The following is a 15,776-nucleotide window of genomic DNA, read 5'->3' as shown; positions in this document are numbered from 1 at the left end:
CACAGCAAGAAGGTCACTGGTTCCAGCCTCGGCTGGGTCAGTCGGCATTTCTGTGTGGAGTTTGCATGTTCTCTCTGTGTTCGTGTGGGTTTCCTCCAGGTTCTCCGGTTTCCCCCACAAGTCCAAACACATGCAATACAGGTGAATTGGATAGGCTAAATTGTCCATAGTGTGAATGAGTGTGTATGGATGTTTCCCAGAAATGAGTTGCAGCTGGAAGGGCATCCGCTGCATAAAACATGTGCTGGATAAGTTGGCGGTTCATTCCGCTGTGGCGACCCCGGATTAATAAAGGGACTAAGCCAAAAAGAAAATGAATGATGAATGAATAAATCAGGCACATGGTTTTGACAACTGCTGATAAACATAAATATATACTATAATTATGATTATATGTCTAACAGATTGGCAGAACATTCTGTTGTGCCTGTTTTTAATATCAGAACAGAAAAGATTGGTATAAAACAGTACTGCTGCTGCTGTTGTTGTTGTTATAGCTTGTATTATTACATAATCCATGCACCTGCAGTGTGCTGTTCATTTAGCTTTATCTCCTACAGGGAATCAGCAAATTGGTCAACGTTTGGCTGGTTAACATTGGCTGGTCGCCCCTGCTGCTGTAAAATTAGTCATGTATTCTGGCAGAAATGGATTTTGTGTAGGCTAAATCTTAAATGTTTTGTTATAAGAGGCTGTTTGTATGTAATGGTTAAAATTGTTTTTGTGGTAGTTTTCTTTTTATTTTATGTTTAATATTTTCTCAATTTATTTTTTATTATTACATTTTTGTTTTACTAGAGTTGTTTAATTTAATATTATTATATTTATTACAAAGGTATTTATTATTTTTATTTGTTCTTTTTTTTTGCGAGCTCCATATGCATCCTAAATAATTTGATTTATTCAAACACTTTTTATTACCTATATTTTATTTTTTTAATATTTCTCATTTATTTTATATCTATTTTAGTTTTCCCTTTAACTGCCTGCTCTATCATACTTTTGACCATATTTTGACTGCTTTAAATAATGACTGCGTTAAATAATGGTTTACACACACAGCATTGTTAGTTTCCAAAAAAGGGGAAAAAAAATACAAAAAAGTATCCCAGTTAAAGGGATAGTGCAGTAATTATTCACATTGGATTTGAATTTATTTTTTAATGTTTCAAAATTTATGTGTTTATTTAGTTAAAATGCTTTTGTAAGCCACATTTAAATCATTATTTTTTATTAAATGTAAAAAAAAAAAAAAACTTTTGGTAACCCTTTATTTTGATGGTCCATTTGAGTATTAGTAGACTGTCTGCTTAATATCTGTTGATACGGCTGCTAAACAGACATTTAACGGACTATGAGAAACTTTGCAAGTACATGTCAACTTAACCCTAACCTCAAGCTAACAGTCTACTTATAATCTAAAGAGAATTAGTTGGCATGTAGATGCAATGTAACTTAAATTCAACAAACGGACCATCAAAATAAAGTGTGACCAAATTTTAAAAATATATATATTTACTTTGTGTTTCATATTTCTTAAATTTACATTTTTATTTATTTAAAATTTTGCATCTGATACACATATATAACGACTGCATAATCAGCCAAAAATCAACATGTACATTTCTGTGGTAGTAATTAAACACATGACATTTGTATAATTATTTTATTTTATAACATTTACATGTTATGTATTTATTTAAAAAAAAATTGTTAGCCTCATATGAACCGTTAATACATTTTTCGCCCTTTTTTAAAATCTATTTTTATTTCATTCATTCATTCGTTCATTCTCTTTTGGCTTAGTATCTTATTTATCAGGGGTCGCCACAGTGGAATGAACCACCAACTATTCTGGCATATGTTTTAAACGGTGGATGCCCTTGCAGCTGCAACCCATTACTGGGAAACACCAATACACTCTCAAATTTACACACACATACACACACTCATACACTACACTAGATTAGTTTATTTAATTCACCTATAGCGCATGTGTTTGGACTGTGGGGGAACCCAGAGCACTGGGAGGAAACCCACTCCAGCACTGGGAGAACATGCAAACTCCACACAGAAATGCCAACTGACCCATTTGGGACTCGAACCAACGACCTTCTTGCTGTGAGGCGACGGTGCTAACCACTGAGCCACCCTCTATTTTTATTTATTTATTTTTTACTTATGTATTGTGTGTGTGTGTGTGTATATATATATATATATATATATTATTACTAGCGATGGACTGCACGTGGATCAGCCAATCAGCATTGTCAGGATGTAACTTCCCTGTGGCAGTAATTATCCACAGTCGATTGGCTATAAAAAACTGGGCCAAAACTAAGTACCCTTCAGATGAATGAGCACATTAAGAGAAGGCTTTTAGACCAATTTACTCCATATCTGCTCCTTTATCTGTTTTTATTCTAATGTTAAATAATAATAATTTAGATTTGTGTTCATTTTAATGCATTGGCCAGATAAAGTGACTTATGTTGTTGTGTTGCAGATCGCAGGCACAGCCGTCTTGGCTGTTGGACTTTGGCTGAGGTTTGATCCAAAAACCAAGAGTTTGTTTGAAGGGGAAAACTCTCCTTATGTCTTCTACACAGGTCAGCAGAGATGTGCTTTTATCAGATGTGATGTGAACGGCTGCTTTTACACTGAGGTGTTTGTGTTGCAGGAGTGTATATCCTCATTGCTGCTGGTGCGCTCATGATGGTGGTGGGATTTTTCGGATGTTGCGGAGCTATCCAGGAGTCCCCTTGCATGCTGGGATTGGTAATGCACATGTTATGCAGCTTTTATCGTCAATTATTGCTTTATTTAAAATCTGTATATACAGTTGAAGTCAGAATTATTAGCCCCCCTGTATATTTTTTTCCCAATTTCTGTTTACGAAGGGAAGATTTTTCAACACATTTCTAAACATAATACTTTTAATAACTCATTTCTAATAACTGATTTATTTTATCTTTGCCATGATGACAGTACATAATATTTTACTTTATATTTATCAAGATATTAGTTGTAATGGGTCAGGGACAACAGAGGTGAGGATCCACATGCAGCTTTATTAAACAGAATCATCAGGCAAGCAATGGTCAGGACAGGCAGCAAAACAACAGAAAACAATAAACAAGGCAAGGGTCAAAAACACGGCAAGGCAAAACTAGGGAAAACTGCTTTGAATTACAAGACTCAGCAAAGCATGTGTGTGAGTGAGGTGCATTTATAGTCCTGGTTAGGGATGGCTTTCGAAACACTGCACCGAAGCATGATCCGAAACACCCAGGTCACATGACTAAGTTGATTCAAAACACCCAGGTCATGTGACTAAGGTGATTCGAAACACACAGATCATGTGACTAAAGCGATTCAAAGCATTGAGTATTTCAGAAGAGTTTTGTGTCTTATGTAGCCTCGTAGAATATGCATGTCTATAAAATAACTGTGCTGCAAATGTCTTGTGTTCGAATCCCGACTTGCACAAATGCTCAGAAATTGTGACTTGATGTATTTTAATAATGTTAATTTGTTATGACCAAAACAAGACATTTATTCACAAAGTGTTCATTTGGATGTCAGAACAATGTTAAAACAAAACACGCTACAAGAACAGAGCATTTAAAAACTAATGTCTGCATCACCCTGAATTCGAACCCATTATGTCTGCTTGCTAGTCTGGAACTCTCACCGCTTCACTAAATCATTTGAAATATCAATTCTACAACGTGGGGCATAATTCCACAATTTGTGTAACTGTTTCTTTGCTGAAGCTGTTCCAGAGCAATACTTAAAAATTACCACTAGTTGTCGCTGTACAGATGGGTTTCGAAATGTTTTGAATCTTTGACACATTTGCTTCGACTGTTTCAGTGTTTCATAAAGCCTTGCTTTACTCACCACTGCAAACAGGAGGATGCAGAAAATATAAAAGCGTAGTCAAAGTACAGGCGAATGGTCAGGACAGGAAGCAAAACAACAGAAAACAATAAACAAGGCAAGGGTCAAAAAAACGGCAAGGCTAAGCAAGGAGAATGCTTTAAAATTTGCTTACTTACAGCTTACAAGACTCAGCAAAGTGTGTGTGTGTCAGTAAGGTGTATTTATAATCCTGTTTGTCAGTGCATCATGAGTCTCCAGCTGTGTGTGTGTAATCAGGATCTGGTGTGTGTGTGCAAAGTCTTCTGGGAGTTGTGGTTCATTAAAGTGGCACACTGTAGTTCTTCAGCGATCTGCACTAAAACTGCTTTTATGCTAGCCAAAATAAAACAAATAAGACTTTCTCCAGAAAAAAAAATATTAAAGGAAATACGGTGAAAATTTCCTTGCTCTGTTAAACATCATTTGAGAAATATTTGAGAAAGAAGAAAAAAAATTCACAGGGGGGCGAATCATTCTGACTTCAGCTGTATTTACTGTTTTTGTATTCTAGGTCTGTTTTGGCCTGAAGGATTTGTACTTTTTATACAATCATAATGATTTCTTTTAGCTAAAGTCATATTGTGTCTGATTACTCATTAATAAGTAAAGGTAAAAAAATTAAAGGTGCAGTATGTAAGTTTGACACCCAGTGGTTGAACAAGGTATTGCACTCCAGGATCCAAACAAATGCAAGCGCAGGTTTAATCCGTGTTCTAAATTTAAGCAACGGCACCAATAGAAGGAATATTTTCCATATTAAAATGAGTTTTTGTCCTAACCAACACCTCAAATTGATAAATTAGAAACGGCTTCAATTTCCCACAGGTGAACAACAGAAAACTATGACCACCTCAGGTACACCTCATGTGCTTTATTCAGTGTTAAATGCTAACAATGTGAGTTTGAATGCCATTTTACATGATATTTATTGCCATATACTGAAAGCAGCAGCAGATAGTTCACCTCAGAGCTTGACAATAAAATAAACCGTTTGAAATTGAACTTTAGAACTAAACACATATGAGTGATTCAGCATGTACATTTAATAATGTTAAAGAGGGTTAATATGTATTAATTAGATTAGAAACCTTACCATTTCGTGAGTGAGTGCATATTCTGTGCTTCTGAATGGCTGTATTTAAATTTCTGTTGTGTTTCGTCTGGTGCAAACAGCCAAATTGCTCATCACTGCATATTCTTTGATGAAGCGTGTTGTTAGGACATGCGGTTACAATGTAACCTGCTCATTTAGTGTTTACACTCGTAATATTTATATAATCTGCTAATTAATAACCTCATGTGGATCTGAATCTGTCTCATTTTCTCATAGTCTGCTACTGTCCACCGGAGGTCGCATTTCGGTCAGAATATCTGACTTCTGCATTGTTTTTCAGATAAACAAGAATGTTCACTTAGCATGTTTCTTAAATATCTGCAAACATATTATGGTATTTTTATGCTTTAGAAGAGTCAAAAACTTACATACAGCACTTTTAAGGTTGTGAATCTTGCCATGTTTTTGCAATTTTACAGCTTTTTTATTCTTTAGAAAATGTAATTTTTTGTTTAAATTACATGTAAACCATGACAACAAAAATCTTTATTCAAACTGTTTTTTTTTTTCAATACTATTTATAAGAAATTAGTCTCATGATTGTTCCACACTAGGCCAAATTAATGAAACCAAAATTTGTATTTCTGACAAAACAACAGTAATATTACAGTGACAAATTATAAATACATATATTTTACTGTTTAAAAAAAGGGTCAATTTTCAATCCTTTAAATCAGGGGTGTCCAAACTCAGTCCTGGAGGGCCAGTGTCATGCATATTTTAGTTCCAACCCCAATTAAACACACCTGGACCAGCTAATGAAGCTGTTTCTAGGTATACTAGAAACGTCCAGGCAGGTGTGTTGAAGCAAGTTGGAGCTAAACTATGTTGGACAGCGGCCCTCCAGGACCGAGTTTGGACACCCCTGCTTTAAATGGTGTTAAAAATGGTTTTAAATCCTTAAAACTGTACATATTGTGGATACGCATTATTTAATTGTATTTATTTTTTGCGAGCCACCTATACATTGTAAATAATTAATTTGATTACATGTATGTTTTACCTGTCCGTTATTTGATTTTTCATTATTATGGAAAAGTTTTTTTTGCACACTGACAATATATAGCATTTGACACATGCTCCACACATACATTGGGTAAAATAGTAAATACCATTACATGAATTGTGTAATTCATGTTTTTTTTTAATCTGAAAAACGTTTTTTTTAAAGGGCACCTATGGTGAAAAATCTACTTTTCAAGCTGTTTGGACAGACATATGTGCATGTATGGTGTATAGACCGTCATATTGGGCTGATATAAAAACACCCAGTCCTTTTTTTTTCAATTTAGCAACATAAAATCGGTGGACCAATTGGAGCGGTTTTTTAGATCGACCGCAACTTTACGTAGGATTGCGGTCCCCCCGCCCACCAAATTGATTGACAGCTGTGCGCATTAACATGTCCAGGTAGTCACGTGTATAATCATATCGGCAAGACCAGACGTGCGCAAAGCAACCGGGAATAAAAGGAGTGTTCAGTTCGTTAGGATCATCAATCATCATCAAATGTGATCAAGAGTGAGTTTTACAAGTTTAAAATGTTTTAAAACATTGCATGTGTGTAATGAATTACAGCGATTTAGCTTAGCTTAACTTCATCAGCACAGCCGCGTGTCGGAACAATTATAAAGGAAGACGCTTCAATCCCGGTTTGTGGACATTAAATCAGGTTTATTTTGTACATGAACATAACAGATATCCATACAGCAGTGAGGATTAACATGTATCCTGTCACATTTGCGTGCAAACAGAGTGCGAAGCTAAACGGGCGCTCTGTGTGTGTGTGTGTGTGTGTGTGTGTGTGGTGTGTGTGTGTGTGTGTGTGTGTGTGGTGTGTGTGTGTGTGTGTGTGTGTGTGTGTGTGTGTGTGTGTGTGTGTCTGTGTCTGCCTGCTGCGGTGTGTGCACGCGTGTGAACTTTGTGTGACTGATTGATGCAACTGCACAACAAATCCTCATTGGTAAAGTTCTTGCTGTAGTATTTCTCACAAACGCTACGTGAGATCTGCTTCCTTTAAGTCTGTCTGTTGTCTGACGCAGCCGAGGGAGGAGATTAAGGCACGCAGAAAGGCACGTAGAAACGGTGGGCGGGGAGGACTAGCCTTAAAGGAGCAGTACACCAAAACAGCCACCCAGTACAAAAATGTATAAATAGGAATTTAATAAAAGGTATAATAAAAAATCTGATGGGTGTTTTGAGCTGAAACTTTACAGACACATTCTGGAGTCGCAAAACACTTGTATTAAATCTGAAAAAAGGTCTAATGTAGGCGCCCTTTAAGTCTGGACACATTTGCAATTTTCATACTTTTCCATAAAGTTTTAATGTATTTCTTCCAGTTCAGAACAGACCTGAATGTGTTGTTATGTGTCGTCTGACCTGAATGTTTTTCCCACAGTTCTTCTTCTTCCTCTTGGTCATTTTCGCAGTCGAAGTGGCTGCTGGAATTTGGGGATTTTCCAACCAGACCAAGGTGAGTTTTACACGTTTAGTGTACCAACACCTTAACGTTGACTCTTCATAGGCGTAATGTATTTTATACTGAAAAAACACTTATTATTTGGCTTTTTCCCACCTTTACCCCTAAACCAAACCCTCACACAAAACTAGGACTGCACAATTCTGGCAAAAATGTGAATCACGTTTTTTTTTTTGCTTAAAATCAAGATCACGATTTTTCTCACACAATTCTGTAAATGTAAAATAAAGGTCAATATGATTAACCTATTATTATTGTATTTCTCAAACATATGGTAAAACAACAATATAATAATATTAGGCCTATGTGTAGCTCTACTGTTGCTTAAAATGGTAAATTTTGTACAGTCATTATGGTGGACTTAAACAGACTTTCAATATTCCCTGTTTGTTAATTCACAGTAAAATGATGACATCAGAATATAACTATTCATAATTCTGAAGTTGATTTATTATGTTTAAGACATGTGCTTGTCATCTGTCATTGACAACATTATTAGACCGTTATATTTCCATTATATATAGACTAGGGTTGTTATACTGACACAGTAAACATTTATTTTCATCCACAACACTGTGTTAGCTATGAAAGAAAAAACATATCAAATGCTTGTCGTAATCATAACTCTAAAATGCGTTATGATCATTTAAATGATGAGCGCACAGGTTTCACTTTCACTTCCGAGTGCGGCCCATGGCTGCCTTCACAGTGAGAAAAACAACACATATATGCAAATCAAACCTCCCGCACGGCCCTCAAACAATCGCTCTGTGCAACAAACTGAACGTTATTTAGCCTATGCAGGTTCTGTTCACTAAAGTAGCCGTCATTTGCGTGCACGTTCTCGCCAGTAAACAAACAGCAGGCGGTCAGCTCACATGTGATCCCGCGACCATGAATACATCATTACATGAAGACAGAAATTACATTTTTAGGTAAATTATACCTTATAAATACAGTATGTGACACTTTTAACGCCATTTGAAGGTGTCAATATTTGCTGTGAAGACTTGTGCGACTGCCTTGCTTCTCTCCTGACCTTGAAAATATAATTGGCTGAATCGTAGAAAAGCTGAATTAAGATCGTGTATTGGGTCGAATCGAGATCGTGATCTTTTTTCGATTGATCGTGCAGCCCTACATAACACCTCACCATTTTAAACATGAAAAGACCCCATTAAGCATGATTTTTACACTCATATCAGGCATGTCCTCATAAACCACCTCAATGTAGTAATACCTTGGTCAAACCCATGTTATCATACAAATTTCTAAAACCAGTAACCACTGACAACCCCCCATACACACACACACGTTTGTTTTTGTGAAATATGGGGACACTCTATAGGTTTCTATTGTTTTTATACGGAACAAACTGTATTTTCTATTTCTCAACCCCAATGCTATCCCTAAACCCAACCCTCATCGCAAATTGTGTTCATGTTTATGCCTCATTTTGAGTTATTTATTAGCCTTTTGGGACCTTAGCAATGTCCTCATAAGTCACCTTATAATACCTGTCATACCCATATCAATATACAAATTTAAGTCCTAATATGTTACAAACACACACCTACAAAATGATTGGACCATGAACATCTCCATCTTTCCATAGGTTACTGAAGATATAACCACTTTCTACCGACAAACCTACGACAGCTACCAACAAAGCAAACAAGACGCTCTGAAAGAAACACTTCGGCTCTTCCAGCATGGGGTAAGATCTCGTCCATTTCTCCTAAGGCCCTGTTTACTGTTCATCTGGTATTAAGATGTGTTTTCGTCAGTCCGATCATAAGTGGTCGACTCTAAATATACAGTAGATGTACAGTAAATGGGGTCTGAAACAGTTTGTTTGCTTTCTCAACTTGTCAACTGGCCCAGCTGTGACTCGAACCAGCGACCTTCTAACAGTGAGGTGACAGTGCTAACCACTGAGCCACCATGCCACCACTTATTATTATAGTATAAATATTATTTTATAATATATTACTGTATATAAGATATTGTGAAACTGTTGTATATATTTTAGATCTTCCTCTGAAGATCTGATATCGTGCTGTAGCAGTCAAATGCTCAGAAAGCACATGCTGTTTGCTTCAGCTTTTGATGCCTTTATAATAATAGCATATCCTGTAAGTGGCAGAACTGTAAACAAACATATTTGGTGAATCTCTCAGGGCTGCTTTTCCTAGAGAGATTGTAAAAATGATAATGCGACTAATCTTACATATATTACAGCCTGTTTCTGAACTGTTGCTTATATATATACAGTAGATGACCCCTGTAAGCAATAATGATTGTAAACTTCTGTTCCTCATTTCTCAGCTGAATTGCTGCGGGCCGTCAGGAAACATCCAGGAAAGTCTTGACGAGACCTGCCCCAAAAAAGAGGGACTCGATGGCCTCATAATTAAGGTAATGATGTTTACATGTGAAATGTATTATAAGATAGAAATAGAAGATATATATATATATATATATATATATATATATATATATATATATATATATATATATATATATATATATATATATATATATATATATATATATATATATATATATATTATTCTATATATCTTATAATATATATATTATAAGCTATATTATTCATGCAGCCTACATCTAAAAAAAATTGGTATAAAATTATATATGAATGTTAATTGTTTATCTAACCGTATATATATAATTATTATAAAAACATTATGAAATTGTACATATTTTATGTATGTATAAAATTGATTCAGTCCTAATGAAGTGAGAAATAAGGTGTGTGAATTAGTTATTTTAGTGTTATTTATATACTGTAATATCTATTACTATTGTAGTAAATAGTTTTTTTTAGTTTTGAATTATAACTGTTGTTTGATTTTTATAATTTTTCTTGTTTTTGTCATTTTTGTATTGCTTTTTAATGTTTCTGTTTAACTGTTCTGTTATTTCTTAAGAACTTCATATTTCATAAGCATATTTCACAGCATATTTCAGTTCATTTCATTCAAATATTTCTAGTTATTAGAAATGTGTTATTTGTCTTTCTTACTTACTTATTTTTTATTGTTTATTACCAAAAGGGTTATCATAAAATGATAATCATTTTTGTTAATTGAAATAACATTTGAAAATTGACTTAAAAAAATCTCCATGTTGTTTATATCAGTTTTGCTTATATTAGAATGACTAAAATAAAAACTACAAAAAATAAATAAATATATTAAATAATAATACAATTATTATTATTCATTCATTTTCTTTTCGGCTTAGTCCCTTTATAAATCTGGGGCTGCCACAGCGGAATGAACCGCCAACTTATCCAGCACATGTTTTATGCAGCGGATGCCCTTCCAGCCGCAACCCGTCACTTGGAAACATCCATACACACTCATTCACACACATGCACTATGAACAATTTAGCCTACCCAATTCACCTATATCAAATGTTTTTGGACTTGTGGGGTAAACCGGAGCGCCCGGAGGAAACCCATGCGAACACAGTGAGAACATGCAAAGTCCACACGGAAATGCCACCTGACCCAGCCGAGGCTCGAACCAGCGACTTTCTTGCTGTGAGGCGACAGTGCTACCCCCTGCGCCACAGCGTCGCCTATTATTATTATTATTATTATTATTATTATTATTATTATTATTATTATTATTATCATTATTATTATTATTATTATTGTTATTATTATTATTATTATTATTATTATTATTAGCATTATTATTATTATTGTTGTTGTTATTATTATTATTATTATTATTATTATTATTATTATTATTATTATTATTATTATTATTATTATTATTATTATTATTATTATTAATAACAAAAGGACAACAGAAAGTCAGTGAGTGTCCAGCAGTGATTTTCAGTGGACTCTTACAGGCAGCAGCAGGTTTGGTTCTGGACAGTTTTCACCAGATCAGATCAGATCAGCTCAGCTTTAATGCACTAGAAGTGTTTGTAACCCGAGGCTCTACATTCAGCTCAACTTGAATGATTCAGTGAAACACACAGATTTCTCTCAGTAGAAGTCAAGTAAATGTTCAACACAACGTAGTAAAAAGAAATTGAGAAGAGTTGATCTTTCTCTGTATTTACAAAGTGAAAGGAAATGTTGCATTTTCAAAGGTTGCCACAAAGATTTAACTGGGTTTAAGAATCTAATGTTATATCAGTCATGAGAATCTGTTTTCCAGCAAATAAACAGCATCAGTGTTAATGTAGATTTTTTTGGATATTCAAAGATCAGAGTGATATTAATAAACATGAAGTTGTTTTGTATTTTCAGAGCTGCCCTGATGCCATCGATGAAGTTTTTAATTCCAAACTTCACATTATTGGAGGAGTGGGAATCGCCACTGGAGTGATCATGGTACACTTTAGTCTTTTGATCCAATTTTACATTTTATTTTAAGATTTGGATTTTAACAATTTTATCATTTATATTTATACACTACTGCTCAGAATTGTGGAGAAATTAATTATTATATAAATTTATAATTTTCTTTTTTATTTTAGTACTTATTTAGTTTTTATTTACATGTATACAGTATACCCAATTAGTTTTACTCAACATGAAATATGATATTAAAATGCCTGTGTGTGTGTGTGTATATATATATATATATATATATATATATATATATATATATATATATATATATATATATATATATATATATATATATACACACATATATACACACATATATACACATATATACACACATATATATATATATGATATATGTGTAGTGATGCGTGGGTCTGTTTCTTTTCCAACCAGCTGGTCCCGCTTTTATGAAATCATTTGACCTACCCCAGCCTGCCCCGCATCACTGTCTATTACATCTATTTTTACAACCCGCCCCGCCCTTCCCTGCCCCGCGAACATTAAATAGACACATAGGCAGTGTAATGCAACTGAAAAAAGTCTTCATTTAAACCTGAAAGTACTTGGAAAGTACTTTTTTTTTTAATTATGTGAATTCCTGCACCTCATCTTCTATCTTCACTTTTATATCTCAGTTTTTGTGGCTGGCAGTGGAAGCTGCTGGGCACTTTCAGGATGTGTTATGTGATGTAAAAGGTTTGGGGATGTCACGAAAGTTACCTTGCTGTGTACTAGGCCTTCATATTGTAATCTTATCAAACAACCTAATGAAATATGAAAATAGATATCCCAGTATTAATATAGGCAGTGTGCAAATTATGCATAGACAATCGGGAGGATGAGGGGGTGGGGGTTGGGGGGTCATTTTTTTTTTTCGGTAGTAGCTTGGTAATGCATGCTTCAGTGAATCCAATTTCTGAATGTATTTAAATTACATCAAATTTTATAATAAAATGTATACATGTTCAGTGTTTTGAGGGATATTTAGTGACTATTTTAGAGGTTACTGTAGGTCAAACTATACAAATTATGTGTCTAATTTAACTTTTTTTAGGCTACATGGAGATATAAACACCTATTTTACGAGACATGTTTTGTGACCACTTAAGATGTCTGTCGGTGCTCTAGAACTGCCAGTTTCAGACTGTTGAATGATATTTTTCCCACCATTGATTGGCTTGATTATACATTCACAATGGTATAAACTGTTATGGGGGGTCAAATGTATATTTATATTATACATTTTTAATTATTAATTTAAGATATAGAGCAGAGAAAGCTATTTCTTACTAATAATGGGCTGAGCACCATACATCTTGTTTTGATGTCATTCAGAGGGGATCAAGCATTAATTAGGGGGACTAATCCCCCAAACCCCTCTGTAATTCGCACCCAGAAAATGGGCTATAGAAAATTGCATGCAACATACATGGACTCACAAACCCATTAGAGGGCGCCGTTTACATTTCTGACAATCTCAAATGCATCACTGGAGCATGTTCCACTTCTCGTAAATCCACCAAAATCTGCTGTGTACATTTCTGCTAATCTCAACGTCCGTCTGGTGCACATCCGTGAGAGAAGTTGTCAGATTTCCGTGCGAATATCAGCTTGCTATTGACTGACCTACGCATCCCAAAACCCAACCAATAGTGTTTTCAAAAGCAAAGAATAGAAAAGCTGTCATGGCCGCGTGCCTTTACCACGATTTCACACGGTTTTACCTGGTTTCTGGAACTGTACTTCAGTGAACTCTATTCCCACTCTGAGTCCCATGTTTGACACCGTTGAGCAGAGTGGTCATGCTAGGAAAAACTGTCCAAAAGGAGGAAAGCGGTCAGCGGTACAGTGCAAAAATGAAAAAAAGTTGTCGGCAGTATCATACCACCTAGTAGCATTCGATTTACACACAAAATACTATAGCCCAGGGAACATATTTTGCAGGTTCTCAAAAATGTAGCTCTGGGTACATATTCCCAATGAGCCTTTTTTTATAAAATGTTTGTAATTTCTATCTTTTTTTGTCACTCTCTCTCTCTTTCTGTTTTTAATTTGATCATAAAGCTCTTTGAAAGCCTGGTCTCTTACATGCACAAGTATGTCTGTGTCTGTTTCTGGCAGATCTTCGGCATGATCTTCAGCATGATGTTGTGTTGTGCCATCAGGAAGACCCGGGAGATCGTCTGAAGCATCTCTCACTCTCAGTATATTTGTGTTGCATGACGTCTGTGTCCCAAAAGCACTGTCTGAACACATCAGCTAAGAGTGGCAGCTGCACACTTCTGGCTCTCCATTGACTGGAATTCACTCTTTCTCTTTAGTGCAGCTCTGCTTCTCTGGTCCACCCGTAATGGCAACACCGGCTGAGTTTAGCGACCCAAGCCCATTTCAAAAAGGCCTTCAAGTCTGACTTTTTATATATTTTTTTATCGTTCATAGTCGATTTTAAAGAGGAACCATTGTTTGCTTTGTTGTACTTGCTTGATATGAATTGTTTTGAAATTTTATAATGTTTGATTTTTGTGTGTGTTAATACAGTCGGATGATTTACCCACATCGGTGCACATGGCTCAAATAAAAGCCAACTTAATCATTCATTGTGTGCATTGTGTGAATTTGTTATTATGTGAATTGAGGTTTACTTAAAATGCTTCATTCATTCATTCATTTTCTTTTTGGCTTAGTCCCTTTATTAATCTGGGGCCGCCACAGCGGAATGAACCGCCAACTTATCCAGCATTTTTTTTATGCAGCAGATGCCCTTCCGGTTGCAACCCATCACAGGGAAACTTAAAAGGTTTCATTAAAATATTTTATTAGAATGTGAAATTTACTACTAGACAGCTACAACTCCAGATCAGATAAAGTTTGGACAGTAAGGAAAGCGCAACTAATAAAAGTAGTGATTTCCAAATTTACTTTGACTTGTATTTTATTGCAGACAATATAAACACAAAATATTTCATGCTTTGTCTGGTCAACTTCATTTCATTTGTAAATATTCATCCTTTCCTGTCATTCAGACCTGCAACACATTCCAAAAAAAATTGGGACAGGAGCAGTTTAGGATTAGTAATCAGGTAAATCGGTTAAAGAAAGCTACGGTCACACTGGGCTTTGTGTGTGCGAAATTCTGTCGTGCGGCGCTGCGAAAAGGGGCGGGATTAAACAAGATGATTAGACATTAAAAATTGATCCTCGATTGGTCTCACGCAGTCAAATGATGCGATTTCGCAGGTCAGAGTTCACCAAGCTTGAACTTTGCACCGCAGCAACCTGCGAAACTTGAACTCTGACCTGCGAAATCGCATCGCTTGACTGCGTGAGACCAATCGAGGATCAAAACATGACCTCTCTGGACAGAAATTTAAAACACGGAGCAATCGCTCGCTTTTTTAATGTCTAATCATCCTGTTTAATCCCGCCCCTTTTCGCAGCGCCGCACGACAGAATTTCGCACACACAAAGCTCCATGTTTTAAATTTCTGTCCAGAGAGGTCATGTTTTGATCCTCGATTGGTCTCATACAGCCAAGTGATGCGATTTCGCAGGTCAGAGTTCACCAAGCTTGAACTTTGCACCGCAGCAACATGCGAAACTTGACGCATGACCTTGCGTTTCCGGTCTGAGGCATTTGCTTTAATTTGATCATAAAGCTCTTTGAAAGCCCAGTGTGACCGCAGCTTAATGATGTGATTTGAAACAGGTGATGTCAACAGGTGATTGTAATTATGATTTGGTACAAAAGCAGGATCCAAGAAAGTCCTTTAGGAGCAAAGATGGGCAAACAAATATGTTAGAAAATGATTGAAATGTTTAAAAACAAAGTTCCTCAAAGAAAGACAGGAAGACATTT

General features: G+C 35.5%; 1 protein-coding gene across 2 annotated transcripts in view; it reads left to right on the top strand.

Annotated features, from left to right (window-relative positions):
- Nucleotides 1–14,515, top strand: part of cd9a (CD9 molecule a) — a 30,852-nt gene extending 16,337 nt beyond the window's left edge. For both annotated transcript variants that reach the window (XM_056478819.1, XM_056478820.1), the window contains exons 2-8: nt 2,507–2,609; nt 2,681–2,778; nt 7,440–7,514; nt 9,136–9,237; nt 9,849–9,938; nt 11,816–11,899; nt 14,042–14,515. In XM_056478819.1, the coding sequence (XP_056334794.1) occupies nt 2,507–2,609; nt 2,681–2,778; nt 7,440–7,514; nt 9,136–9,237; nt 9,849–9,938; nt 11,816–11,899; nt 14,042–14,107 (618 nt within the window). In that variant the 3' untranslated portion in view covers nt 14,108–14,515. The remainder of the gene's footprint in view (nt 1–2,506; nt 2,610–2,680; nt 2,779–7,439; nt 7,515–9,135; nt 9,238–9,848; nt 9,939–11,815; nt 11,900–14,041) is intronic.
- Nucleotides 14,516–15,776: the final 1,261 nt, after the last annotated feature.

The sequence above is a fragment of the Danio aesculapii genome, chromosome 18 (assembly GCF_903798145.1).
Source record: "Danio aesculapii chromosome 18, fDanAes4.1, whole genome shotgun sequence".
In the NCBI taxonomy this organism is placed as follows: domain Eukaryota; kingdom Metazoa; phylum Chordata; class Actinopteri; order Cypriniformes; family Danionidae; genus Danio; species Danio aesculapii.
The sequence above is the reverse complement of the archived record's forward strand: the minus strand, read 5'-3'. Positions and strand labels throughout refer to the sequence as shown.